At 51.6% G+C, this 27,001-nt stretch overlaps 1 protein-coding gene across 4 annotated transcripts in view; it reads right to left on the bottom strand.

Moving 5' to 3' along the window:
• Positions 1 to 27,001, bottom strand: part of LOC138580491 (serine/threonine-protein phosphatase 4 regulatory subunit 1-like) — a 918,772-nt gene that overhangs the window by 14,953 nt on the left and 876,818 nt on the right. Inside the window, exon 19 of one of the 4 annotated variants that reach the window (XM_069651073.1) lies at positions 22,870 to 23,158. The exons of the other annotated variants lie outside the window; for them this stretch is intronic. Within the exon in view, the coding sequence (XP_069507174.1) occupies positions 23,069 to 23,158 (90 nt within the window). The 3' untranslated portion in view covers positions 22,870 to 23,068. Of the gene's footprint in view, positions 1 to 22,869; positions 23,159 to 27,001 lie in introns of those variants that run through there. 4 annotated transcript variants of the gene reach the window in all.

The following is a 27,001-nucleotide window of genomic DNA, read 5'->3' as shown; positions in this document are numbered from 1 at the left end:
CACCGCAAGTTGGAGTTTGGTCTCCCATGTCGCCTTCAGATCTGCGATCGCTGCCAGGACCTCCTGGTTCGTTCCTCCTGTGGCCATCTCCTTGGGCTGGGCCTTCTCTTTGCTCCTGGTCCCCTCGGTGCCAGGCGACGTCTTGGCAAATTCGTCGAGCGTGGGCTGTTTATTCTTCGCCCTCAGGAGCTTGCTCGACATATCTACGATCAGGAGCGTCCCTTCGATCTCGCTTAGGCCCCAGGCCTGGGGGCACTATGTCCCCCCGTCGCCACACAGTTTCGGCTACCTCCAGTCAGGCTTGCTCTCGCTGGATCGCGCTGAACGCGAACCGAGGGAATCGCCTCCAGAATCCCGGTCCCCGATCCTTTGTCCCAACATCAGGCGACGGCAGCCATTTTGTCTGCCGGCGAAGCTCCGGCACCAAAACTTCTCGCGGCTCCTGAGTACACAAGCGCTGCACAATCCCGTGTGAAAATGCATCCACATGTGCAGCCGAGCTTCGCATTTACAGTCATCATCGTCTATGCCACATCGTAGCGGCCGTTGCGCGGATTCAGCCGGATAATGTTCGGATCAGCGGGAGCTCCCGTTCAGGCACGTCCTTTCACATGGCGTCCAAGCCACGCCCCCCAAGCAATTTCACTGTTCTTGGGAAATGTAGTTCACACAAGAAAATGTATTTAAACATCAAGAAAAGTCCAAGAGACTTCTCAGTAGCACTGCACAGAGGGTGCTGTGTATCACTATGCAAGAAGGAAAAAAAAATCCCAGGTGTTTAGCTGTAATTACGCAAACAAAATTAAGTGGAAATTAATTTCAGTGGAAAGTTTTAGATAAACCAGTATTTTAGTTTGTTCCCCATTTTCGATGAAACAGGACATTTCAGCGCGGGCCTTTTGGTGCTGGCCGTTTGCCCGCAGTGCGCAGGTCCCCCTTTGGCATTCCAAGTTCATCACGGCGAGCTGGGTGCTCCGAAAGGGCGACTGACTACCAGGGCAGTATTTTAAATATACTGGCATGCAAACGTCTAATAAGTGCAGTCTTTTGGAATGCACAGCCCACTCCGCAAGTAAGGCTGTCAGTACAGCTTTACTTTTGCGGGCCGTGCATTCCTTCTATATACTGACTTTAAAAACATACTATTTTGGATGTCATTATATTAAAGGAATGAACGCTCTACAAGTGAAGCTATGCTGTCAGCCTCACTTGCTCAGTGTGTCACGAATTCCTTGAATATACTGACATCCGTAACGCTGCATTTATTAGTATTTTGGAGGTCAGTATATTCAAGGAACCTTACTGGTGTTAGGCCCCCCTTCGGCACGCACTGCTGGCCGCAGCCAGCACTTCACGCCAAAGGGGGACCTGCGCACAAGGCACCAGGCTGTATCTACCACAAAACATGGCATACCGATTTCAGACCATGTTGAGGTGCAGGGATGGTCCTGCAGGTGAGGCTAGGCCTCAGAGTGGGAATGGGCTTAGGGACGGGAATGGGCTAAGTATGGTGCTGGGCAGGGAAAGCATGTACAGGCCTAAGAAGGGAGTAGTTTCTTACCTCTAACTCCATTTCTCCAGCGTTGGTATCTTTCATGGATTCACATGCTGTGAAACCTCTAACTTTAACCTAGCGTTTTCCTCCGGAAAACTTTTACACTTTAGTGTCCTATCGACGTCTTTTTGGGTGCTTTAGGCTACACCAACAGGACGTCTGGTATTAATAACCTGCCCCCGCAGCTTCCCTTCAGAATTTAACCCCCAAAGTAGAGGAAACCAAAATCAAGGTTTGCCTGCAGGGGTGGCCGGCGGGCGCATGTGAATCCATGAAAGATACCAACGCTGGATAAAGAGAGTTACAGGTAAGAAACTACTCCCTTCTCCAGCATTGGATCTTTCATGGATTCACATGCTGTGAAAAGATTATATAGCAGTATGACCAACCACTGGTGGTGCATGACAGGCAAGCCAATCCCATGCCCCCAGCCCATAACTTCAAACACAAAGGGTAACATCCAACAACATGCATGATAACGGAACCAGCAGAGTAACCCAAAAACCCTGAAAGCTGCGGGCCTACCTTATTGAAACAGGCGTTGGAGGACCGCCTGTCCCACCTGCATCACTCCACAGCCTTCGCCGCTCCGACTCACACCCGAATCAGCACCGCGGCATCCCTCCGTGTTTCAGAAGTCCCTCCACAGCTTCTGCAGCACGCGCATTTGCACTACACCAGGATCCTGTGTAGCCTGCTCAGGCTGTGCACGCTGCCCTACTCCCGAGTATCGCGAGTGACTGCGCCATCATATGAAGAAATCTATTGTCCTGAAGAAGATGGTTTTCAATTACATATAACCATCGAAACCGGTTGTGGCCCCTCCACAACATCGCATGATATCTCTGAAAGAAGGAGGTGATATATAGACACTAAAGACCACGACCCAGCATCCAATGGGTTTCTAGCACCTCAAGTGCAGACACAGTGATTTTGTTTTCTCTGAACAAACTATTTGTGTGATTACTCTGATCACCCTTTTTTTTAGTGAACGTTTCTAACCGAGACAACCACCCACATGAAAAGGATTGAGACATTTGGGTTAATAAAGGAAGCATATGTAAATCCCAATGCCCCTGCACCATTCATGTCAGTTACAAGGCACTTGAGTCATTACAACGAGAGAGAATTTTTTCCCCTCTCTAAGTAACCTATGTTCTGATGGGTGGCTGTCACTTGGCAGAAAATTTTCCGATCTAGCGTCCCCTTTGGACTTCCGAAACTTGATTATTTATTGAGGGCAATCCCGCCCATTCAATACTTGTTTCCTCACATAACCGTCTTTTGTGTACCACCTGCACATCTTCCATATGGTGCTGTCCCAGACAGTAGTGTCTGGTGAAGGTATGCGGCACCGCCCAAGAAGTCACCTGGCAAAATGTCACTGAGCAGTATTCCAGCCCAGAGCGCCGCCAACGATGCCCTGGACCTTGTAGAATGGGCCTTAGGAGTGCCCCTTAAGGGCTTGCCAGCTTTCCCCGTGACACAATGAAATTGTGGATGAGACCCAACGGGAAAGTCCTTGCTCGGAAATGGATCGTCCCCTGCTGGAGGGACCAAAAGCCACAAACAGCTGTTTCGAAGTCCTGAGTACGGGCCGGATCAAACTTCAGCGCCCTCTTGATGTCCAGGGACTGCAGGGCTCTTTCCGCCAGCATTGTCGCCTTAGCGAAGAACAAGGGTAAGGCAATTGTAGCTGGTTTATGAAATGCAGAAGGCACTTTTGGTATAGAGTGCAGATTAGTAGACAGGAGAACCTTATCTCTCATGAATCGCAGGTACAGTGGGTCAATGAACAGCGCGCCTGAGGCTCCGAAATCCTTCTGGCAGATGTGATTGCAACCAGAAATGCGACTTTCCACGAGAGGAACTTCAAGGATGCCGTCAACAAAAGGGGTCAAACGGCGGTTTCATGAGAGCAGAGAGAAGGAACAAGTTACTTACCTGTAACTGTTGTTCTCCAGCATGGGTCTGGCATGGATTCACATGCTCATGAATATTCCCTGTCGTCAGGCGGGAATCCTCGGTAAAGAAAAAATCAGTATCAGTTTAGTTTCTGGTCTGCCTTTCTTAGTAGTAACCAATCACTGATCTCTGGGTCATACTGCCCCCAGCCAATGACTGCCCTCTACCTAAGCCCCTCCCCTGGCAGCCATCCTCAGATTTGGTAGCACGTAAAGTGGTAGTATGACCAAGAGAAGAACCGCAGAGGGGAAGGAGGGAGGGTTCGCATGTGAATCCATGCCAGACCCATGCTGGAGAACAACAGTTACAGGTAAGTAACTTGTTCCTTCTCCAGCATGGGGTCTGGCACGGATTCACATGCTCATGAATATAAGAATACATAGCAGTATACACATGCACAACCACGGGAGGTGGCAACAGGCTCAACAAAGCAATACAACAACTCAACATTAAGCATCTCTTACCTCCTCATCAGGCTCACCTTAAGCGAACAGGTTGCGCAGCACTGCTTGGCCGACCCTGGACTCCCGATCAACGCAGTAGAATCTTGTGACGGTGTGCGTCGACCTCCACGTAGCAGCCTTGCAGATGTCCAGCGGGGGCACACCAGACAGGAACGCTGCGGTAGCAGCGATCGCTCTGGTCGAATGGGCTCTCGGATGGCCGGGCAGCGGTCAGTTTGCCAACCAGTGACAGAGCATGATGCAGCCGGAGAGCCATTTGGAAATGGAAGCCTTCGAGAGAGCCTTCCCTTGATTCACAGGTCCAAAGTTCACAAACAGCTGTGATGTCTTCCGAAAACTCTTCATGTGGTCCACGTAGAACTTCAGCGCTCTAGCCACATCCAGCGAGTGCAAAGTCCTCTCGGCCGGAGACAAAGGCGACGGGAAGAAAACTGCGAACACCAAGGGCTCGGTGAGGTGGAAGTCCGACGGCACCTTGGGCATAAAGGAGGGGTGCCTCCTCAGAACCACCCTCGTGTCGTGAAAAGTCAAGTATGGAGGCTTGCAAGATAGGGCCTGGATCTCTCCCACTCATCGTGCAGAGGTGATGGCCACAAGAAATGCTGTCTTCCACGACAGGAACTTCAACGGCACCGAATGCATAGGCTCGAATGGGGTACCCATGAGCCTGGTCAGCACCACGTTGAGCTCCCACGCCGGAGCAGGGGCCTTCACCGGCAGGAACGATCGGAATAGTCCCTTCATAAATTCCTTCAGCAGGCGATGAGACCACAAGGACACCCGTCCTGTAGTTCTGGTGTATCAGGAAATGGTAGCCAGATGTATCTTGATGCAGGCGTGAGCCAGTCCAGCTTTAGCCAGCGACAGTAGGTACGGCAATACTTGAGGGGCCGTAATCCGCAGAGGGTTAATCTTCTGTGCACGGCACCAGACAGAGAACCTCTTCCACTTATGTCCATAGCATTTGAGAGTTGAGGACGCCTTAGCTTTTGCAAGAACCTCTCTGCAGTCAGCCGGGATATAGTATCCTCAAAACTCTAGTGCTGCAGGAGCCAAGCCTGCAAGTTCAGCGACTGCGGGTTGTGATGGAGAATGGCGCCTCCTTCTCTGGAGAGAAGATCCGTGTCCGTCGCCAGCTTGATAGGTGGGGACGCTGGCAAATCCAGAAGGTCCGGAAACCAGATCTGTCTCGGCCACGCACTGTGCGACGAGGATCATCCTGCACCTGGACCTCTTCAGCTGGTTGATGAGAGCAGCAATGGCAACGGAGGGAACGCGTACAGGAACAGGCCGTCCCAAGGGAACGAGAAAGCATCGCCCATGCTCCTCGGTTGTGCGAACCTCTGGCACTTGGAGTTCGTCGCCGACGCGAACAGGTCGATCTGGGGTTTGACCCACCGTTGAAAGAGCCGATCCACCTGGTCCTGGTGTAGTTCCCACTCGTGGCACGAGTGCGGCTCCCTGCTGAGTGAATCGGCGATGGTGTTTTTTATTCCTGCCAGGTGGAAGGGAACCAGAAACATCCCCTGGGCGACGGCCCAGTGCCACAGATCCTGGGCCTCCTTGGATAGGGCGGGGATCTGGTGCCTCCCTGCTTCTGGATGTAGAACATCGTTGTGGTGTTGTCGGTGAAGATCCTCACACTTTGTCCTTGAGGGACGGAAGGAACGATTTGAGCGCCCAGAACACGGCTCGTAGCTCCAGGATGTTGATGTGAAGAGACCTCTCCTCCGGGGGCCAGATGCCTCTTGCGTGGAGATCTCCAGTGTGGGCCCCCCATCCTTCCAGGGAGTCGCCTGTCGTTACCGTCTCCTGATACGCCGGGGCCTGAAAGTCCATGCCTGCCGCGAGGTGCGCACGGGAACCCCACCATAGAATCGCCCGACGGAACTCCTCGTCGAGCGGGATCCTGTCTTCGAAGCTGCCAGCCGCTTGAATCCAGCGGGCGTCAAGGAACTCTTGTAGCAGACGCATCCAAAGTCTGCAAAGGGGCACAAGGTAGATGCATGAGGACATCATCCCGAGGAGGGACTTGATGGACCTCACTCTGGCCACATCTGTGGCTAACAGGCGCTGCACCTTGCCCAAACTGGCCTTCGTCCTTTCTTCCGACGGAGATGCCAATCGCTTCACTGTATCGAGCTTCGCTCCCAGAAACAGTGCCACCTGCGACGGGACCAGATGGGATTTGGGGTAGTTGATGGCGAATACCAGCTCTGTGAGCAGGCGGACAGTCCTCGCTGTGTGTTCGACGGCGAGTTCTCTTGACCTTGCACGGATTAGCCAGTCGTCCAGATAGGGGTAGATGTGGATCCCTTGCAGGCGCAACAGCCGCGCAGGCACAGGTGTGAGGCACTTGGTGAACACCCTGGGTGCCGACTTTAATCCAAACGGCAGGGCTCTGAATTGGTAGTGACACCCCTGGACTACGAATCTGAGGAACTTTGTCCTTTTATAATGAGGATGTGGAAGTAAGCATCCTCCAGGTCCAGTGACAATAGGAAGTCGCCCTCCTCCAGCTGTCCCAGCATGTGCTGGAGGGTGACCATCCTGAATTTCTGTGCCTTGATGTACTTGTTCAACCGACGCAGGTCCAGGATGGGGCGCCAACCGCCCGTCTTCTTTCTGACTAGGAAGTATCTTGAGTATACTCAAGAAGCCCCGGAGCCTCTTGGGGACGAGCTCGATGGCACCCTTCTTGAGCATTGCCCTTACCTCCAACAGCAGTTGAGGGACGTGATTCTCCTTCCTGGACACGGGAAGAGCGCAAGGACACTTCTTTTGAAATTCCAGCGAGTGTCCGCGGGCCAGGGTGTCCAGCACCCAACGGTCGGTGGAGATGGACTCCCACATGCTGACGAACTTCGTCAGCCGGCATCCCACCGGGGTGCTTCGGTGGGGGCCCCGACGCTACGGCCGGTTCAGTCCTGCTTGGAAGACGCCTTGCCGCCTGGGCCTCCTTGTCAACGTCGGCGAGACCATCCTTGCTTGCCGCGGCCTCTGTAGGCCTCCTGGGACGAGGAGCGGGCCGCCTGGTGGTAAGTAGAAGAGCCGCCGCTGAATCCCTTGGAGGCTCCCTGTCTGCCTCCAGAGCTCTGAAAGGGCCGCCGTTGCTGAAGGACTCCTAGGGCTCGGGCTGTTTCACCTGGCGAAAGTCCGTCGCCTTGAGCCATCCTCGTCGTCGGAGGCAAACCCCGTTGCCCAGTTGGTGAAATCCGGCATCGGCAATGTCCGTTGCCACAGTTATGCGGTGATCCGACGCCACCTCTCCTTCCTGCAGAATCTGTAGGGCCTCCGCCCTCTTGTCGTCCGGTAGGAAGTCTAGCAGAGGAGCCATCTTGAACCAAAGCTCCCTGTCGTAACGGGCCACAATCGCTAAGGCATTGGCCGCCTTAATCGTCGTCGCCGCCGACGAGATGATTCGTCGTCCCATGGAGTCCAAATTCTTACCCTTGCTGTCCGGCGGGGAAGTGGAAGTTGAAGCCACCGCACCTGCTGCTTTTTTCTTGGCCGCTGACGAGACGACAGAGTCCTTAGTGGGCTGGGCCCTGTGGCACAAGGGGGCAGCATCGGGGATCCGGTACTTCTTCTCGTACCTGTCCCTGTTGGCAGGTGTTGTGGAAGGGTTCTTGAGGATAGCCAGCCCCTCGTCCCAGATGTTGTTGAGCAACGGCACAGCGAGGACTGTCTTTCTCTTGGCCTCTCGTCGTTGGTAAAGAAAACCTTCCTTTTTCTGTTCCTCAGGGCAGAGCTGGAAGAGCTCGGATGCCCTGGCTATCATGGCGTAAAAAGAGCCAATTTCGTCGGGCGGAGAGGCCCAAGGGGGGGGGGGGGGGGGGGGGTGGGCGGGTGTGATGACGGGATGTCCGTTGTGTCATCGCCGCCGCCGTTGTCCGTCCCCGCCGCTGTATCCGTCATCGTATCCTCCAGAGGGTCCGGCGAGGGGGATGAGGGGTGACTGGCCTCGTGGGCACGAAGGGCAGAGCGGGGTGGACTCTCCTCCGCTTGTTCGGCGGGCTTCCCGACGGGCCTGGTTCTGGATCCTCCGTCGCGGTCCGTGGTAACCTCGTCCTTATCTCAGTACATAAGGATTGGATAGCCAACAAAATGGCCGCCGAGCTATCCTGGGGCTCGGGTAATGGCTGCGACGGACGGGATGGCTGCTCCACTGGGCCCTCGTCGTCGCCATCGTCGCTATCTTCGATCACATCAGCGGGAACCTTCCCCTGGGATCGAACCTTCTCGAACCTCTCGTTGAGGCCTATGAACCTCTCGTTGAGGCCTTTCACGGTTTCCACCGGATCCTCCTCGGAGGCTGAATCCGAGTCCGTAATGGCCACCATCCCTCCCTCTTCCCCCCCTCTTTTTCCGCCAGGGTCTTCACGGGGGTCTTAACGATGGTCTGGAAAGAGGAATCCCTCCGCGGTGGCAGGGAAACTTTGGGCCCCGAGGCCACCTCCACTGTCGTAGCCTCTGCCGGCTTCGCCAGGGCCGCTGCAACAACCTCGATAGAGGCCTTTGCCGGGTGGATCAAGGCCCTCAGCACCTTAGGTGCGTCCTGGGCCTTCGCTTTGGGGGGGAGGGTCATCGCCTTGGAGATCGACCGGGGCCTCTCCAGAAGCTTACCCGGGTTCTCGGACTTCCTCTTCCCCCAACCAGAGCGCTGGCTCGTGGTTGATCGTGCCGGGGAAGTCGCGCCCTGCCTGGCAGCTGAGGAGCCCGACCTTTCGACGCTTCCGGTGCCCGCGGACTCACGGTGATTGGCCTTCTGTTTGGTCCCCGTCGCCGGGGCGCCCTCACAGGACTTAGAAGACCGCTCAGACTTTTTCTTCGCCTTCTCACCTGCTGTGCCCTTCTCCAGCCAGGCGGCGAGGCGGGAACGACGATCTTGCTTGGTCCGTTCCGACAGGTTCTTGCAGAACGCACAGTCCTTCTCCACGTGCGTCTTGTCCTCATGAAGGCAGTAGAGACATCTCGAATGCTCGTCCTCCTTGAAAACATTTTGCAATCCGCATCCTGGGCAGCTCCTGAACAGCTTTGATCCGGGCGTCGAGCTTCCCTTGTCCTGGGCCATGTCCGTTGAGGTTGGCCACAGATCTTCTGGAATCCTCCAAGAAGCGTAACTCGACGTAAACTTCACCCTTGAGGGGCGTAGACGAATTCCGAAACGGGTCCCCGTTATCGGAAGTAGAAACGGTGGAGCTTGAGGCTCGATTAACCGAAAAAATGAGAAAAGATCTCCTGAAAAAGCGTGAAAACGCAGTAAAAGCTCAAGAGCTAAAACACGAGGACTCCCAACACTTGGACGTGCAGTAAAAATCTGAGGATGGCTGCCAGGGGAGGGGCTTAGGTAGAGGGCAGTCATTGACTGGGGGCAGTATGACCCAGAGATCAGTGATTGGTTACTAAGAAAGACAGATCAGAAACGAAACTGATACAGATTTTTTCTTTACCGAGGATTCCCGGCCTGACGACGGGGAATATTCATGAGCATGTGAATCCATGCCAGACCCCATGCTGGAGAACCACATTGAGACTCCATACCAGAGCAAACCTTTTCTCCAGGAGAAAGGTCAGAAAAAGCCCTTTCAGAAAGTGCTTCCCCAATCCGTCACTAAACAGAGTAGCAGCATGGCGCCGTCTAGTGAATCTGGAAATAGTCGCCAAATGTACTTTGATTGAAGACAACGCCAGGCCCCCTCCTGTGCCATATGCAGCAAGTATGGGAGAATCTGGGCCGGCAAAACTTCCAACAGCCGCACGTCCGGTTGCTCCTCTCAACAGGCACAAAATCTCACCCATTTTCTACTGTAAGATATATTAGTGGAAGGTGCCCTTGCCGCCTCCAGGATCCGGCGACACTCCTGTGAGATACCTAGGTGACCGAACTGTGAGTGATCAGGAGCCGTGCAGTCAGGCTGAGAGATGCCGGATCGCGATGCCACATTCTCCCGTCGTCTTGCGACAGTAGATCTTGCTCTGCACCCAGACGAAAAGGCTCTTCCACCGCGAGATGAAGGAGATCCGAGAACCACGTCTGTCTGGGCCAGAATGGAGCGACCAAGATCACTTTGCAAGGGTACCTGCGGGCCAATTGGATCGTCCTCCGAATCAGCGGAAACGGAGGGAAGGCATACCTGAAGAGGCCCGTCCACGGAAACGAGAACGCATCTCCTTTGGACTCTGGATGAGCGACTCTGCTGGCAAACAATGGGCACTGCTCGTTCTCTGCTGTGGCTAACAAGTCGAGAGAAGGCAACCCCCACTTCTGGAAGATCCTCGTCATCTGCCCCTCCTTCAGCTTCCACTCGTGTAACTGCCCCCTCTTTCTGCTGAGAGTATCTGCCTGCACACTCTGGATTCCCAGCAGAAGAGCTGTAACGTGAATTTCCTGAGCAATGGCCCAATGCCACACCTCCTGAGCCTCTCTGGACAGGGGCCGAGAATGTGTGCGTCCCTGCTTCCTCAAACAGAACATTGTAGTTGTATTGTCCATCAACACGCAAACAACTGCTTTGGATGTGAGGGAGAAAGGATTTCAGCGCCCAGTGCACCGCTCTCAACTCTAGTACTTTGATGTGCAATAACGCCTCCTCCCGAGACCGCAGGCCCTGGACCTGCGACTGGTCGAGGTGCACCCCCCATCCCACCTGGGAAGCATTCGTCACTATTGTGAACCGAAAGTCCGGTTCCAGCAGGGGCATGCCCTGTACAAGATTGGCTGTGCCAGTCCACCATTTCAGGGCTTCCAGCAGCCCCTGGGAGATGGCCACCTTGTCCGACCATAACCACCCACCCCCCAGACACTGACCACCTGTCTGAGAATTTACTGCACTGGCCGCATGAACAGGCGTCAATTTGGGATAAGCGGAATGCAGGACGCCATAGAATGTAACTGCGGACCGAGACCATAGTTCCTTGGCCACATTCTGCCGCTCTGGACTGCAATTTCACCACTCTCATCCGATGCCTTCACCAGATTTTCCCATGTGAGAAACTGAGCACCAAGAAAACCCAACTCCCTGGATGGCGTCAGATAGGATTTTGCACAGTTGACGGTGAGCCCCAGTCGTTGAAACAGGTTCATGGATGCCTGGAGAGACTCCAACGCTCTTTCCGGCGACAGCCCCCGTACCAACCAGTCATCCAGATACAGGTACACATTATTTCCCCCCCCCCCCCCCCCCGAGGAGGAAGGCAGCCACCGGAGCGAGGCATTTTGTGAACGTCCTGGGAGCAGACTTCAGTCCAAATGGGAGGGCAGAACTAGTAATGATCGTCCCGACCAGAAAGCACAGGAACTTGCAATGGTTTGGCCGCATCGGGATGTGGAAGTAAGCATCCTCCAAATCCAACAATGCCAGGAACTCTCCCGGCTGCACCGCCCGGATTAGATCCTGCAGCTTAAGCATCTTGATCTTCAGGCATTGCAGATTTTTCTTCAACGGCTGAAAATCTAGTATAAGCCTCCACTTTCCATTGGGCTTTTTGATGAGAAAATACTGGGAGTACATCCCCTGGCCCCGTTCCGACACCGGAACTGGTTCTATCGCCCCTTTCACCAACATGAGTTCCACCTCCTGCCGCAGGACTTGCAGGTGCGGCTGCACCACCTTCACTGGCTGAATTGGTAGTTGAGGATACCGAAACTCTGAGTGGCCGAGACATACCGTATTCAGCACCCAGCGGTCCGTATTAATGAGTTCCCACTTGTCGACGTGTTGCGACACACTGCCGCCAAGTTGTGTCCGCATGGCAGCCATTGCAGAGACTTAGACTGCCGTCCCTTAGCAGCTGAGGCGGCAGGACCCTTCTTACATTGCGCCTGATAGTCCCCGTTTATCTGCGCCGACAGGAATGAGCACCTGAAGCCTTGGGAAGAGTAACTGGAGCGACTATCCTCCGTCGGGGGAAGTGCAAATCTGGCATTAACAGAGGCCCTGCAAAACGCCCCAAAGGAGCGAATAGAACGTCCCGTTTGCAGAGCCCCCAAGGACTTTGCCGTCTCATAGTCTTCCTTCATTCCCTTTAGCGCTGCATTGTTTTTTTCGCCAAAGAGCTGCTCCCCCTCACAGGGCATATCCACTACTTTATGCTGGACTTTAGGATGAAAGTCAGTGCAGAGCAGCCACGCCTGCCTCCGGAGAACATCATCATTATTTATTTGTACAAAGCCCGACTCCGCCAAGTCCACTGCAATGTTGATGCTGTGGTTGGAGGCCTTCTCCTCCTCTCGAACCAGCAGCATACTCTTTTTGCGTTGTTGCTCTGGGAGATGATCTAAGAGCGGGGCCAACCGGTGCCACATCTCCCCGTCATACCTGGCCATAATGGCCAAGAAATTAGCCGCTTTCACCGTTGTAGCGCCCACCGTGAGGACTTTCTTCCCGAAAGCATCTGGTTTTCTGGTCTCACTGTCCGGGGGCGTAACACACTTCTGCTTGCTCCTCGCCTTCTGACTAGCCACCGCCAAAACCACAGACTCCGGCATGGGCTGAGACATGAGGCACTTGGGGGTCGATTCGGATGCCTTAAAATTCTTCTCTAAACGCCCCTTCACGTCCGGTTCCGAAAAAGGGTGGCGCATCGTGCGCAAGCCCTCATGCCACACGTTGTCCGAAATGGGGACTGAGATGACTTGCCTTCCATCGTTTCCTCACGTGATTGAAGAGAAAACGGTACTTTCATTCTTCCTCAGGAAGCAGGCCAAATTCTTGGCATGCCTTTGCCATCATAGCGTGACATGCCCCAACATCATCCGGTGGAGACAGCTGAGCTGGGCTACTAGGCTGTTCCACCTCAGGGTCTGCATCCCAGGTATAGTCTCTCCTGGGCGACGAGGACACCGTCAACAGTGTATCACGAGGCCCACTCTCTGTATCGACTAGCTCCCCTTCCTCTGGATGACTTCGGGGAAGGCCCAACCCCACTGGTGATGGCAATGGCAGCCTCACACAGGCGCATTCCTGGGGAGACTCAATTGAGGGGCCTCTACAGGCACACTACGTACCACTGGAGCCACCAGGCTCTGAGCCGCCGGAAGTCTTGTATCCAATTGTCCCAACAACGACTGGAGTGTACTTAACACCAGCATGGACAGCAGAGTGTGGGTTCACTGACGGGGACATGGGTGCCGGAGCCATGACCCCACTAGACGTAGACTAGCCTGCCTCCCGCAGACCCAGTGCTGACAGATCGAAACCTGGGTCATACTCCTCCTCACCAAAGGACACAGAAAATGGAGCCGGATCCTGTTGAAGAATGTCCACCGGGCGCAACGGCCCGAAGCTCGCCCCAGACTGCCACGGATCCCCGTAGGCAACAAACCACCATCCTTATCCATTTGATCCGTCCACAGCAATTGCGGCTCACTGACAGCCATGGCCGTAGTTAGAGCAGACGACACCCTTGTCGACTACGGAAGTGAGGACTGGACCACAACCGTTGGCAACGGGACCTCTGACGATGACCTCATTGTCGGTACTAAGGCCTTCACAGGCCTGGCCTTCTCCGCCGAAGTGGACCGCTTGGATGAAATGCTGGAAGTTTTTCGACGAGTCCCTGCTGTAAGAGGACTCATGATGGTCCTTAGATGAGTGCTTTTTGGAGGACGATTTCCAGCGCCATCGACTTCTCTCTCTCTCCATCAACGCAGACTTTGGCCTAGCACTTGACACCTTGGACTTGTCTGGTCTCGCCAATTTGGACAGTGAAGAGCCACTCTCCCCTTTAGAATGATGCGACCTGGATTCAGAGGAGCCGCCACTTTTCCCCCACTTCCGACGCTGGACCCTCTGTGCGCTAGTTCTTGGCAGGGGTGGGGGTGGCGGGGTTCTGCAGACTCCGCCCTTCGCTGCATAGACGCCTTCTCCGCAGGAGCCGAAGACCTGCTTCCCTGGGACGAAACCTCCGAACTCGGGTAAGTGCCCTCGTTGAGCCAACAAATCAGCAGAGGTTGCGGTCTTTCAGCATTTTCTGTGAAAATTCACGACAGATCTCACAGGCATCCGCAGAATGGTTGGGGTATAGATGGAACAAGTAACATACCTGTAAATGTTGTTCTCCAGCATGGGTCTGGCATGGATTCACATGCTCATGAAAATTCTGTCGTCAGGCTGGGAATCCTCGGTAAACAAAAAATCAGTTTCAGTTTCGTTTCGGAATGGTCTTCCTACTAATAACCAATCACTGGTCTCTGGGTCATACTGCCCCCAGCCAATGACTGCCCTCTACCTAAGCCCCTCCTCTGGCAGCCATCTTCAGATTTGGTAGCACAAAAAGTGGCAGTAGGACCAAGAGAAGAGCCGCAGAGGGGTTGGAGGGAGGGTTCGCATGTGAATCCATTTGCGGGTGCAGGAATTAATGCAGACGGTGCTCACGCTGAGGCAAGATCTTTTCCTGTGACCTTTTGATGAAAGGGTAATGGTTACGTGCGACAGAACAGCAGTGGAAAGTTTGCGCAGTTATCTTTAGATTGCAAGAGATAAAGCGCAGTGGTTTGTGGCTTGGCATACCAAAGCGTATTAGTCATAGGCAGATATAGGGCAGTTCTTGGAAATTATCTTGCTTCAAAGAAATGTATAGGCAGGGGTCGTGCAGTTGTGGGTGTAACTGCTATACCGCAAGGACATGCTTTCGCAAACTGTTTATCTGCTAAAGTAGAACATAATACCACAACCCAAGAAACTGTCAAATGTTTGCGCAAATGAAGCTTCCTGTGTATGTGCAGGCTGTGAGGGCCATATGAACTAATGTAATCAGAAATGTATAAAAGGCATGTGTAAGCTATGCTTAGGAGCTCACTTCTCATTCTCTGGGGACGCCAGAAGTCCAGCCCATTCGCGAATGATTGAAGAATAAATACTTTGACTTGACCAACCGTCTGAGTCTTCCTTGATGTGGGGTCCCTTTTGACGGTAGTGGGGTGAGCGAAAGTGTACCCCCATTTTACTGCCGACCACAAAGGGACCCCAAGGTGCGGCAGCCCATCACCTGGGGTGAGGCCTTCCAGGGCGAGGCAGGAGGGGTAACGGTCTCGGGGCCCCAACGACTGAAAACGCACCACTGATTGCGAACCAATGCGTTACCTTTCCTCCGCCAGCCCCGAAGGACGACAGGACAGCCGGCTGCCACCCTTCGGGTCTAACAAACTTCGGGCGAAGACCCCACAGGTGAGTGAAATAGGTAAATTGTTGGTAAGGCCGTTGAAGAAGAGTATCGATTATCTGGTACGTATATAATTTGGGAACTGTTTTGTAGATCAATGATGTGAAAGTATTCAAAGTAAAGTGAAATGGATGAAATGATGTTTTTGTAAGGACCGGTCCGATGAAAAGGTGTCTTGTTTTGTTTGTTGTTATATTGTGAAAGAATAATGGTGTCATGCTCACCTGAGTCTCCGCAGGAGCGATGGAGTTTGCCGACCTCTGCCCTGCCCTCTCCTCACCCGGAATACTGGAAGTTCTACCTGTAAGGAGAATGAAGGGTTAGTGAGTGGTACTACCCTAGCCCAGGGAACCTTTCCCCCTCCCTCTGTGTGCTGAAATATAGTGTATGAGGGCTCACCTCTTAGTTTGAAATGGCGAGCTCTCTGTCCTGCCTCTGCAGGGGCGCTATGGTGTGGGCCAGCTGGCCGTCGCGCTGACTTGGTGCTGGTTTTGCTGGTTGCTGCGCTGGTATTGCGATGCAAACTACGCCGTTTATTTTGGCTAGTGGAGTCTTGTAATCCTAAAGAGTGTCCCAAGGCCAGTTACCTCACTGGACCCTTTGTACTGCGGGAATTTCAGATGTGCAGAAATGGATCTCTTTTCGGATCAGGTAAGTGCTATATGTCCTTGGAATCCCAGTTGCTTCACTGGGTTAAAGCATGTGACAAAGTTCAGGTTCGTATTGTCTATAAATGTTTTTGCCAACAATGCGTCTTCAAGTTCTAACCAGTCTTTCCTTGTTCTTTTCTCTTTGCAGGTTGCCAAAAGGTCACTCGGGAACGGAAAATCCGAAAGCGATTGCAGAGAAGACGAGCGGGAGTGACTTGTCGGTCCGCGAGTGGAAAAGTCGTCGCGAAACCACCGGATGAGCGCTGAAAAAGGTGAGTAGAAAACCGCTTATCAGCTTACACCTCTGTTCTTCTCTTTTCAGGAGCGGTGGTCGCAGTGAAGAAGACTGATCTGCCGGTCACAAAGGCTGAAGAGTGCTGTAGAAATCTCAGGAACCAGGTAAGCGTGTGCTCGAAGCTACAGAAAGCACACGAAGCATGGGTTGCTCATTGGGTGTGGCTTTTATGGAGAGCCACGCCCGAAGAGTAGAGTGTTTAATGTAGTTCTGGGTTGGCACAAAAGGATCCATACTAGTGGAAACAGGAAGTCTCATGTTACTCTATGGGAGTATGGAGTACCAATGGATGAAATGGATATTAACCCTATCCTTACTCGCCATGCTCTCACCCACAGTGCTCGTGCCTGTTTTCCCTTCTTGTCATCATGAATTGAATATGAAGGTGACTTAGTAGTGCTAGCTAAGCTAGTGCCCATGACAGTCCTCCCCCTCAAGACCCCTCTCAAAGGTGTGCTTCCTGGACCAGGCTTGGTGGGATTGTTCTGATGGTATTTGAGTAGTAACCGAGGGGCATGTATGTTCTCGCTTGGTCCCCATGACCTATCTTGGGGCCCATATCCCTTCCAATCCACTAAGTAATACAGGGTGTTTCGTACTATCTTGGAATCCAGTATTTGTTTGGCCTCGTACTCTGGTTCCTCCCCTTTGATTTCTATGGGGGCTGGTGGAGCTAGTGTTCTAGTCCAAGGGTGTACAGGTTTCAACAAGGAAACATTAAAAACCGGGTGTATGCACATTTGTGGTGGTAGAGTTAACCTCATGGCAACAGGAGTAACTACACTTTCAATTGTGAATGGGCCCAAGAACCTTGGTTGGAATTTCCTGGCCCCTTTTAATGCTATGTATTTAGATGCAAGCCATACCGAATCTCCTACTTGGTAGTTTGGGGCCTCTCGTCAGTGACGGTCAGCGCACTTTTTTTGTGTAGTCTTGGCTGCCTCAAGATGTTCTACTGCATCTTTGGTTGCTTGTGAGATGTTTTCGTGTAAGGTCTTAATGGCTGGTATTTCGATGGCCCTTGGCGGGTCGTAGATCGAAGTCCTTGGGTTGCGGCCATAAAGAGTATAAAATGGCGTCATGCGTGTGGAGGCGTGTACTGAATTATTGTATGCGTATTCAGCTATCCACAGTATTTCCTCCCAAGAGCATTCCGTCTGATGTAATAAACAACGGAGGTATTGCTCCAGAGTCTGATTTGTGCGCTCTGTTTGCTCGTCTGTTTACGGATGGTGACTGGTGGACAATCTGATTTCTATTCCGGCCAACGAGCAACAATGCTTCCAGAATCGTGACACAAATTGGCTTCCCCTATCCGAGACGAATATGGGCTGAAACCCATGTAACTTCACTATGTTATTGAGAAGAACAAGTTACTCTCTTACCTGGTAACGTTCTTTCGATGGGATGGTCCGACGACGTATTCCATATCTATTACAGTAACCACCAAAGCTGTGCTGCTTCGGAAAATCTTTCGGCGTCTATTTCCTGCGTTGATGACATCGATACGCCGCCCTCGAGGACCTCCTCCGACGACCGACGGCACTGGATGTTATAAGTAGGACGCACAACGCCCGTAGCTTCAGTTGTAGTTTTTTCCCCAGAACGTGTGGCACCAGTCTTCTGCCAGTCTGACCACACAAAGCCTTGCGGAACCGTAAGCTGCAATCGCATAAGAAATTCTGTAGCGGGGAAGGCAGGGAGGGAGCGATATGGAATACATCGTCAGACCATCCCATCAAAAGAACGTTACCAGGTAAGAGAGTAACTTGTTCTTCGAGGGGAATGGGTCCTCCGACGTATTCCATATCTATGACAGGCTCCCAAAGCAGTACCAACGTAAGGAGGTGGGAAAAAGAATTTAGAAGATAGAAATTTAGAATGCCCAATCAAATTGAAGGTTGAGGGATCTGACCTCTGGATGGAGAACCTGACCCCCCTCCCATGAGAGCACATCGTCTCAGTAGGGAAGACGGCGTGGAGGGCAGATGGACAAGTCGAGAAGGTCCGGGTACCACGTTCTCCGGGCGCATGCCGAAGCAATGATGATCATCCGGGAACCGAACCTCCATAACCTCCTCAGCACTTGCGGGATGATGGGGACTGGAGGAAACGCGTACAGCAGTGGGAAGGACCACTCCACCACCAACGCGTCCCCCAAGGCTCCTCTTGGAGGAAATTCCCGCGAGCAGAACCTTTCGCACTTCCGGTTGACACTGGAGGCGAAGAGATCCACTTGTGGGGTCCCCCAAAGGGCGAAGATCTCCAGGAGAATCTCCCGAGCTAGCTCCCACTCGTGAGAGATCGCACTCTGCCTGCTCAGAGCGTCTGCCGTCTCATTTTCGTCTCCGGCCAGATGAACTGCTGAGATCGAAATTTCCTGCTGGATGGGCCAGAACCAGAGCTGCATCGCCTCCCTGCACAGAGGAAGTGACCCTGCTCCCACCCCTTTTTGTTGAGGTAGTGCATGGCCACTGTGTTGTCCGTCAGAATCAGGACATCCTTTCCTCGCACAGTCGGCAGAAAGGCCTTCAGGGCAAGCCTGACGGCCCTCCGCTCCAACAGATTGATATGGAGTCTGGACTCCGACGGAGACCAACGACCGCTGACTGTCAACTCGTTGGCATGAGCTCCCCATCCCGTGAGGGATGCGTCCGTCACGATCGTCACCTCCGGCCAGGGTAGCCAAAATGGAGCCCGTCTCATCAGATTGCCTTCGACGGCCCACCACAGAAGGTCCTGGGCGACCTAGGGCGGCACCTGAACGGGGTCCGACATCCTGCCGGAGGACTGTGACTACTGCCATCTTGAGAGCCCATTGCAGAGATCTCATCCGCAACCTGGCCTCTGGCACCAGAAGAATGCAGGATGCCATGAGGCCAAGCAACCACAAGAACTCGAACGCCGGGAGACTCTGGGCATGTTGAAACTTTAGCACCATCTGCTGAATTTGATGAGCCCTCACATGGGGAGGAAAACACTTCCCCAGGGACGTGTCGAGCACTGCTCCGATGTACTGGAGCCTCTGAGTTGGCATCAAGTGGGACTTCTTTAAGTTGAGGGAAAAGCCCAGCTTGTGGAGGGAGTGGCATGTGACCGACAGATGATCCAGGACTTGCTCGGGAGAGCGCGCCCTGATCAACCAATCGTCCAGGTAGGGGTAGACGTGAATCCCCCCTTTCCTGAAATGCGCTGCCACCACTACCATGAGCTTGGTGAAGACCCTCGGGGCGGAGGTCAATCCGAACGGCAGGACCCGAAACTGAAAGTGCGAGTTGCCAACCGCGAACTTCAGGTACTTCTTGTGCTTTGGATGGATCGGCACATGAAAATAAGCGTCTTTGAGGTCGAGAGACACTAACCAGTCCTGAAGTTGAAGGGTCTGGAGGACTTGAGAAAGAGTAACCATCTTGAACTTGTCCTTCCTGAGGAGTTTGTTCAAACCGCGCAAGTCCATGATGGGTCTCAATCCCCAGTCTTTCTTCGAAATCAAAAAATAAGGGGAATACCATCCCTTGTTCCTCTCCGCTACCAGTTCTATGGCGCCTTTCTCCAGCAGGGATTGAATTTCTAGCGCAAGGAGTGAATCCGGACTCTTCAAAGAGAGATTCCCTGGTGGATTGTCGTGAGGCCTCGGCCGGAAAGGAAGACAGTAGCCATGGGCTATGATCTCCAGAACCCACACATCTGAAGTAATGGCACGCCATTCTACAAGATGCTGGGCCAGCCTTCCCCCAACCGGCGAACCATGGGACATGGCCTCATGACTGAGCTGAAGCAGCTGCGGCGTTGGCTGAGGGCAAAGAGGCAAACAGCCCGAGCGGCCTTGGCACCTCGAGTACCTTGTTTTCCACCTCTGGCACTCCTATGGTGGCCCCTTTGACTAGCAGCTCCTTTCGCTTTACCAAAGGATGAGTAATAACGAAAAGGAACCTCCCCTCCATTGCTGTCCCCTAGGACGAAAAGGTGGAGGTTGGCGAACTGCAGCGCCCAACGACTTTGCTGCAGCTTTTGAGGTCTGCAACCTCTCAAGGCTCTCGTCAGCCTTGCTGCCAAAAAGATGGACACCATCAAAGAGCATGTTGAGGAGTCGGGCTTGCACATCAGGAGCAAACTCCGACTTCCACAACCACGCAAACCTGCGTATTACGGTGCTTGCGCCATGGACCGGTTGACGCAATCTGCTATGTCCAAACCCGACTGAAAGGCCTCACACATGGCATCCTTGCCATCCCGGACCATAGCAAGAAAAGCACCCCGTTCGTCCCCTTCGGGAATATGTTCAGCCGCTAAGGAAACAGTTCCACAGAGTGTGCGTGAAACGTGACAAGGCACACACAGAGTTGGCAGCCTGAAGAGCCATACCCCCTGAAGAAAACACTTTCTTCGCCCAACCATCAAAACGCTTGTCGTCCCCATCAGGATGGATGGTAGGATAAGACGCCTGCTTTGCTAGGGCCGTAGCCACCTGCACTCTCCGGAGTGGGGTGCTTGGTCAAGTAGCAGGGGTCGCTACTGGCTGGGTGGTATTTTCGCGGCAAAGACTTGCCCACTGCCGGGAGACTCTCCGGAGCAGTCCAAGCTGCCGCCACCCTCCATTGTAGAGCCATATGGAATGGCAGTACCGGGTCTGTTGGTGGACCTTGGTCGAGGATATCCGTGAGGTCATCCTGAAGAAAATCCCCTGGGGGAGCAGACCACCCCAAGTACTCAGTGACCCTTGACATAAGGCGCCGGTACAAGGATTCGGCATGGGTGCCAGGCTCAGGCCTACAAAACTCCACCTCCGGAGAGGTGTCCAGACCACTGGCGTCGTGCAGTGACTGACGCATGTACTCAATCTGACTATGAGGACCGGGACCTGGAACGGGCATGATTTGAACGATTCCCCTTGTCCGAGTGGGATCTGTCCCGCGAATCGTGCCGACCACCCGAGCCCGAAGGCGTACGAGCGGCGTCTCTAGTACTGTCACGTCCGACCCCACTCGGAGGCGCGGACGGACCGGTGCCCTGCGATTCAAGAATCGCCAGCATTTTCCCACCGAAGGAAGCCCATTCCTCTGGATTCGCATGCTTGGTGGGATAAGCGGCCCCCCCAACGGGCCGAGTCCTCGGACGAGGAGGCGACCGATGACGGCGCTTCCGGGAGTGCCTTGAAGAGGACCCACTCCGGGACCGAGACCCCCTAGACTTACGACGACGATGCGGAGAGTTGCCCCTCGAATCGTCTGTCGAAAGCCCAGTGGACCTCGACTTCCGGGACTTGGACACCTTACCGACCGACAGTTTCTTCTTGCACTCCCGCAAGACTTTGGACGTAAGCGACGAGCAGTCGACACAATCATCCGTGTCGTGGGCCTCCCCGAGGCACCAGAGGCAGGCGTTGTGCGAGTCCGTCACCGACATCTTGGACTCGCAGTCCCCGCATTTCTTGAAGCCCGGACACAGGGTGGAAGAAGAGGAAGACATCTCGAAAACTTCTTACAAACGAACAGGTTCAAAGAACCGAAAGAACAGAAACTCCAAAGAGTCGAGGCGCGCCAAGATCTCCGAAGCAAACACGTTCGCGGAAAAAACGGAACTGAGGCTACGGGCCTCGTGTGTCCTACTTCTAACATCCAGTGACGTCGGCTGTCGGAGGAGGTCTTCAAGGGCGGCGTATCGACGCAGGACGCAGACGCCAAAAGATTTTCCGAAGCAGCACAGCTGTGGCGATTACTGTCAGATATGGAATACGCCGGAGGACCCAATCCCCTCGAAATACCCGAGCCAAGGCCTGAGCAGACGGAATGCCTTTTAAGGCGATGAAATGGGCCATCTTGGTGAATAAATCTACCACCACAAGGATGGTGTTAAATCCGGAACTGGGTGGTAGGTCTGTGCCAAAGTCCATGGAGACGGTGTGCCAGGGTTTGGGTGGTATCGCCAGTGGTTGTAATAAACCAGCAGGTCTTTGTCTTGAGGTCTTGTTCTGAGCACATGTTCCACATGAGTTGACAAAGTCGTGGGTGTCTTGTCGCCAAGTTGGCCACCAGTAGGATCCTTCAATTTTTTCAGCAGTCTTTGCCACTCCTGGTTGACCTTCAATTAGTGAATTGTGTTAGTGAGTATTTCTTCCTGCAAGGTGCCCGTTGGAAGGTAAAGACAATCTCGGTAATACGGTAGGTCGTCCTTGATAGAAAAATTAACTCCCTTGTTCCTCCATGTTAGTAATTCCCTTACGGATAGGCTGTCCTTTATCTTCTGCTTGAATGCCTCCCGTGAAGAATCATCTCCACACAGACCCAGGATCTTGTCACCAGGGATGATGTCCACCGGATCAGGAATGCTGTAAGCTTGTTCTCCTTTGCCGAAGCGTGATAAGGCGTCTGCCTTCCCATTTTTAACTCCTGGCCGGTAAGTGATCACAAAATCATATTCGGATAGGAACAGAGCCCAGCGAAGCTGTCGGGATGATTGTGCTTTAGCCGAACGCAAGTACTGGAGATTTTGATGATCATTATGGTGATGGTATGCTTGGCTCTGAGTAAATAATGCCTCCATTCATTGAGGGAAAAACAGGAAGTATCAAAAGGTACAGAGAATTAATTACCCCTTACTATTCTAGCTCCAGAGTTCACAGAAATCAGGATACTATAGTCACATATATTTACACCAGATACACAAACATAACTATGAGTGGAGCATGGGGGACTAGAAGGAGAAAAACATTCGCCACAGGAAAATGTTAACAAATACTTTTATTTATATAAATATAAAAAAGACAGAATCGATTCCTACATCAATGTATCAAAAGATACCAAAGGCTAAAAAAAGACATAAAATACATTAATACATATATGAATGTGTCAACCAATGACCCTATTCTTAGAAAGAATTCATAAGCTATATTGTCACTCATTTAGACATTAGCTGAGGTATAAATTGTCGACATGTTTCGGCCCATACAAAAATCAGACATTTCCTCAAATGTCTATTTCGAGATAGATATTGTGGCCATCTTCAGGACATACGATTTCTTCACACTTGGTCTTTTATGTGATGTGGATGGGACATCATTGATCTACAAATTCGAAACAGGGGAATGACATTACTTCACACATAACCATATGTACATTACATAGTTATTTTAAAATTCTTTTCTAAAGGAGACATTCCATAACAATACATAAGTGAATTTTATATAAAACATATATCATATTTGACCTCTTAGTCCTACCCACATTTCTTGGGCTCCTTTTGTTGTGTTACCTTAATTATGACAACATTACTTGATGGTCTACCGGCCATATCATCACGTACACAGGGAACAGACACACATTTACAAAATCCTACATAGAAAATGTGACACAATATCAAAATTTCTTACTTTTTGACTCTGAAGAGAGTGTAATTCGATCGATGATGCACATTCATCCGTGATGTGTATGAATGTTTATATTTAGTCCACGTCAATGTGGGTAATACCCTGGCTTCACTGGCAAGGCTCACCTAGTCCTATAATGTAATAAACATCGTATCTACATCAATGATTTCATATAGGTAAGGTGTATATTAGTTATTAATCAATATATATATCATATTTGACACAACATTTTTATCGAAAAATATGATAGTAAGAAATTTTGATATTGTGTCACATTTGCTATGTAGGATTTTGTAAATGTGTGTCTGTTCCCTGTCCCCTGTGTACGTGATGATATGGCCGGTAGACCATCAAGTAATGTTGTCATAATTAAGTCATAATTAAGGTAACACAACAAAAGGAGCCCAAGAAATGTGGGTAGGACTAAGAGGTCAAATATGATATATGTTTTATATAAAATTCACTTATGTATTGTTATGGAATGTCTCTCCTTTAGAAAAGAATTTTAAAATAACTATGTAATGTACATATGGTTATGTGTGAAGTAATGTCATTCCCCTGTTTCGAATTTGTAGATCAATGATGTCCCATCCACATCACATAAAAGACCAAGTGTGAAGAAATCGTATGTCCTGAAGATGGCCACAATATCTATCTCGAAATAGACATTTGAGGAAATGTCTGATTTTTGTATGGGCCGAAACATGTCGACAATTTATACCTCAGCTAATGTCTAAATGAGTGACAATATAGCTTATGAATTCTTTCTAAGAATAGGGTCATTGGTTGACACATTCATATATGTATTAATGTATTTTATGTCTTTTTTTAGCCTTTGGTATCTTTTGATACATTGATGTAGGAATCGATTCTGTCTTTTTTATATTTATATAAATAAAAGTATTTGTTAACATTTTCCTGTGGCGAATGTTTTTCTCCTTCTAGTCCCCCATGCTCCACTGATAGTTATGTTTGTGTATCTGGTGTAAATATATGTGACTATAGTATCCTGATTTCTGTCAACTCTGGAGCTAGAATAGTAAGGGGTAATTAATTCTCTGTACCTTTTGGTACTTCCTGTTTTTCCCTATTATTGGGTCCCTTTTGAGAATTTCTCCCCCGTCAACAAAAAACTTGGGACTGTGCCTTTTTCGTTTGACTATCCATTCATTGAGGGCCACCTTAATTGCAAGCAGTTCCTTATCTGTGACTGCGTAATTCAGTTCGGCTGGGGAAAATTTCTCCGACCAGAAAGCGGTTGGGATAAGACCGCTCCCATGGCTACACTTGAAGCGTTAGTCTCAACGATGTAAGGAAGGTCTGGTTGTGGATGTTCTAATACGGGAGCTGACGTAAATCTGCTCTTTAGAGCACAGAATGCCTCTTCTGCTGCGGGAGTCCATTCAAATCTTCGGTGCTTGCGTAGGAGAGTACTGATAGGATGCACCCTGTGCGAAAATCCTGGTATAAAACGTCGGTAGAAGTTTGCAAAACCAAGAAAGCTCTGCACTCCTTTTAGAGACGAAGGTGATGGTCAAATGAGGATCGCCTCTACTTTCCTGTTGTCCATTCAGAGCCCGTGTGGCGACAAGACGAATCCTACAAACTCGACTTCGGTGACATGGAAGGAGCATTTTTCAAGCTTGGCATATAGGTAGTTTTCACGTAACTTGTGGAGAACTGCTCGCACATGTGCTACATGTAGCCGAGTAAATGAGGATGTCATCTATGTACACTACAGCACATACGTCTAACAGTTCTCGCAGGACATCATTCATGAAGTGTTGAAATAACGCCAGCGCATTACATAGCCCGAACAGCATTACCTGATACTCGTAGCGGCCGTACCTGGTGCGGAACACGGTCTTCCATTCATCACCCTCCTTTACGCGCACCAGGTGATAGGCCCCTCGAAGATCCAGTTTCGTAACAACATGTGCTTTTCGTACTTGGTCGAGCAACACAGGTATTAGCGGTAATGGGTACCGGTTCTTCACCGTGACCTGGTTTAACACGCAATAATCAATGCACGTTCTTAGGAGAGAATCCACAGGGGATTTGGAAGGGCGAATAAAACCATTTGCGAGATACTGGTCCAAGTAAGTCTTTAGATGGGCGTTTTCCCCTTCTGTCAGGGCATATATGCGACTGCATGGGACCTTTGCCCCTGGTACCAGGTCTATCTGGCAGTCATAGGAACGATGCGGGGCAGTGTATTGGCATGTTCTTTGGCAAATACGTCTTGAAAGTCCTGGTATTCTTTGGGTAGGCCCCTAGTATTCCCAATACTGGGAGTGTCTTCTGAGATGCTGATATTGGATGTATTGGTGCCTGACCCGTCTCATAACAGTGTCTGCAGTCCCTGGTAAAGGTTATCGACCTGCTATGCCAATCTATGAACGGGTTGTGTTTCTCGAGCCAAGGTATACCAAGGATCATCTGTAATTGTGGGGCCGAAATCAGATCAAATGAAATTTCTTCCTTATGTCCGTCTTGACAGAGCATAATGACCTTTGCAGTACAACGGGTAACCAGGCCTGATAGTAGCTCAGTTCCGTCGACAGCGCTTACATTGTCTACGACTTCCTTTGCACAGACTGGCAAACCGATTTTGTCTGCTGTCTCCAAGTCCAAATAATTCCCAATGGCTCCGCTATCCACAAATGCTTCAAGTGCGTGTAACCTGGAGGGTTGGTGTTGGTCCACGATGGTCACTGGGATGGTGAAGTGGGAGGTCAAGGGACTCTTAGTTGCGCTCGACAAATCGACCTCTATGTTTGTCGGGCGTTGTAGTTTTCCGCCTCGGTTGCTTCCTTTGCTCCGTCCATATCTCCAACTGTCTTTCGAGGGGGTTTTGCCGGGCAATTAGGGAGAAAATGGCCAGATTGCCCACAGTACAAGCATAAATGCTCTTGCCGCCTTATGTCGCGTTCCGCCTTGGTGAGTGGACTTCGAACTTCACCCAATTGCATGGGCTCAGGATGTGCTTCCATGGGCTGGCGAATCGGTGTCTTTGGGCCGCATGTAGAACGTCCTGCTCTCAGAGCGTGTGCAGTCGACCCTCCGGGTTTGTAAACAGTGATCAAGCTGAATTGCTAGGTCAATGTATTCGGCGCACCAAGCAGTCGGGTTGACTACTTGTGCCAGGACGTCCGAGTTCCCCTCGTAGACCTCTGTAAAATAGAGTTGGACGTTTTTCTTCGGGCCAGTTTGTTTCGGCTACCAGACGATTAAAAGTTGCTACATAAGCCAAAAGATCCTGATTTCCTTGTCGAAGAGATAACAACTCGTCATCCAAGGCTTGTCCTTGTATGCTACGAGCGAAGAGCTTCTCCATCTCATGCTGGAAACCGGCAAAATTCCAGAGAAAAGGGGCGTCCCTGTTGACAAACGCAACGGACCTGTCCGCGGCATGTCTCCCCCCCCCCCACCCAAGTATGACAAAACAAAGGCCACTTTTGATTGGTCTGTGGGGAACAACCCTGGTTTGCACAGGAAATGTAGACACTGGTTCATGAAAGTTCTGAACCTTTTGGGTTC

The sequence above is a fragment of the Ambystoma mexicanum genome, chromosome 3p, assembly GCF_040938575.1.
Source record: "Ambystoma mexicanum isolate Mex_15411 chromosome 3p, UKY_AmexF1_1, whole genome shotgun sequence".
Lineage (NCBI taxonomy): Eukaryota > Metazoa > Chordata > Amphibia > Caudata > Ambystomatidae > Ambystoma > Ambystoma mexicanum.
Note: the sequence above shows the minus strand (reverse complement) of the source record. Positions and strands in the feature narration are given on the sequence as shown.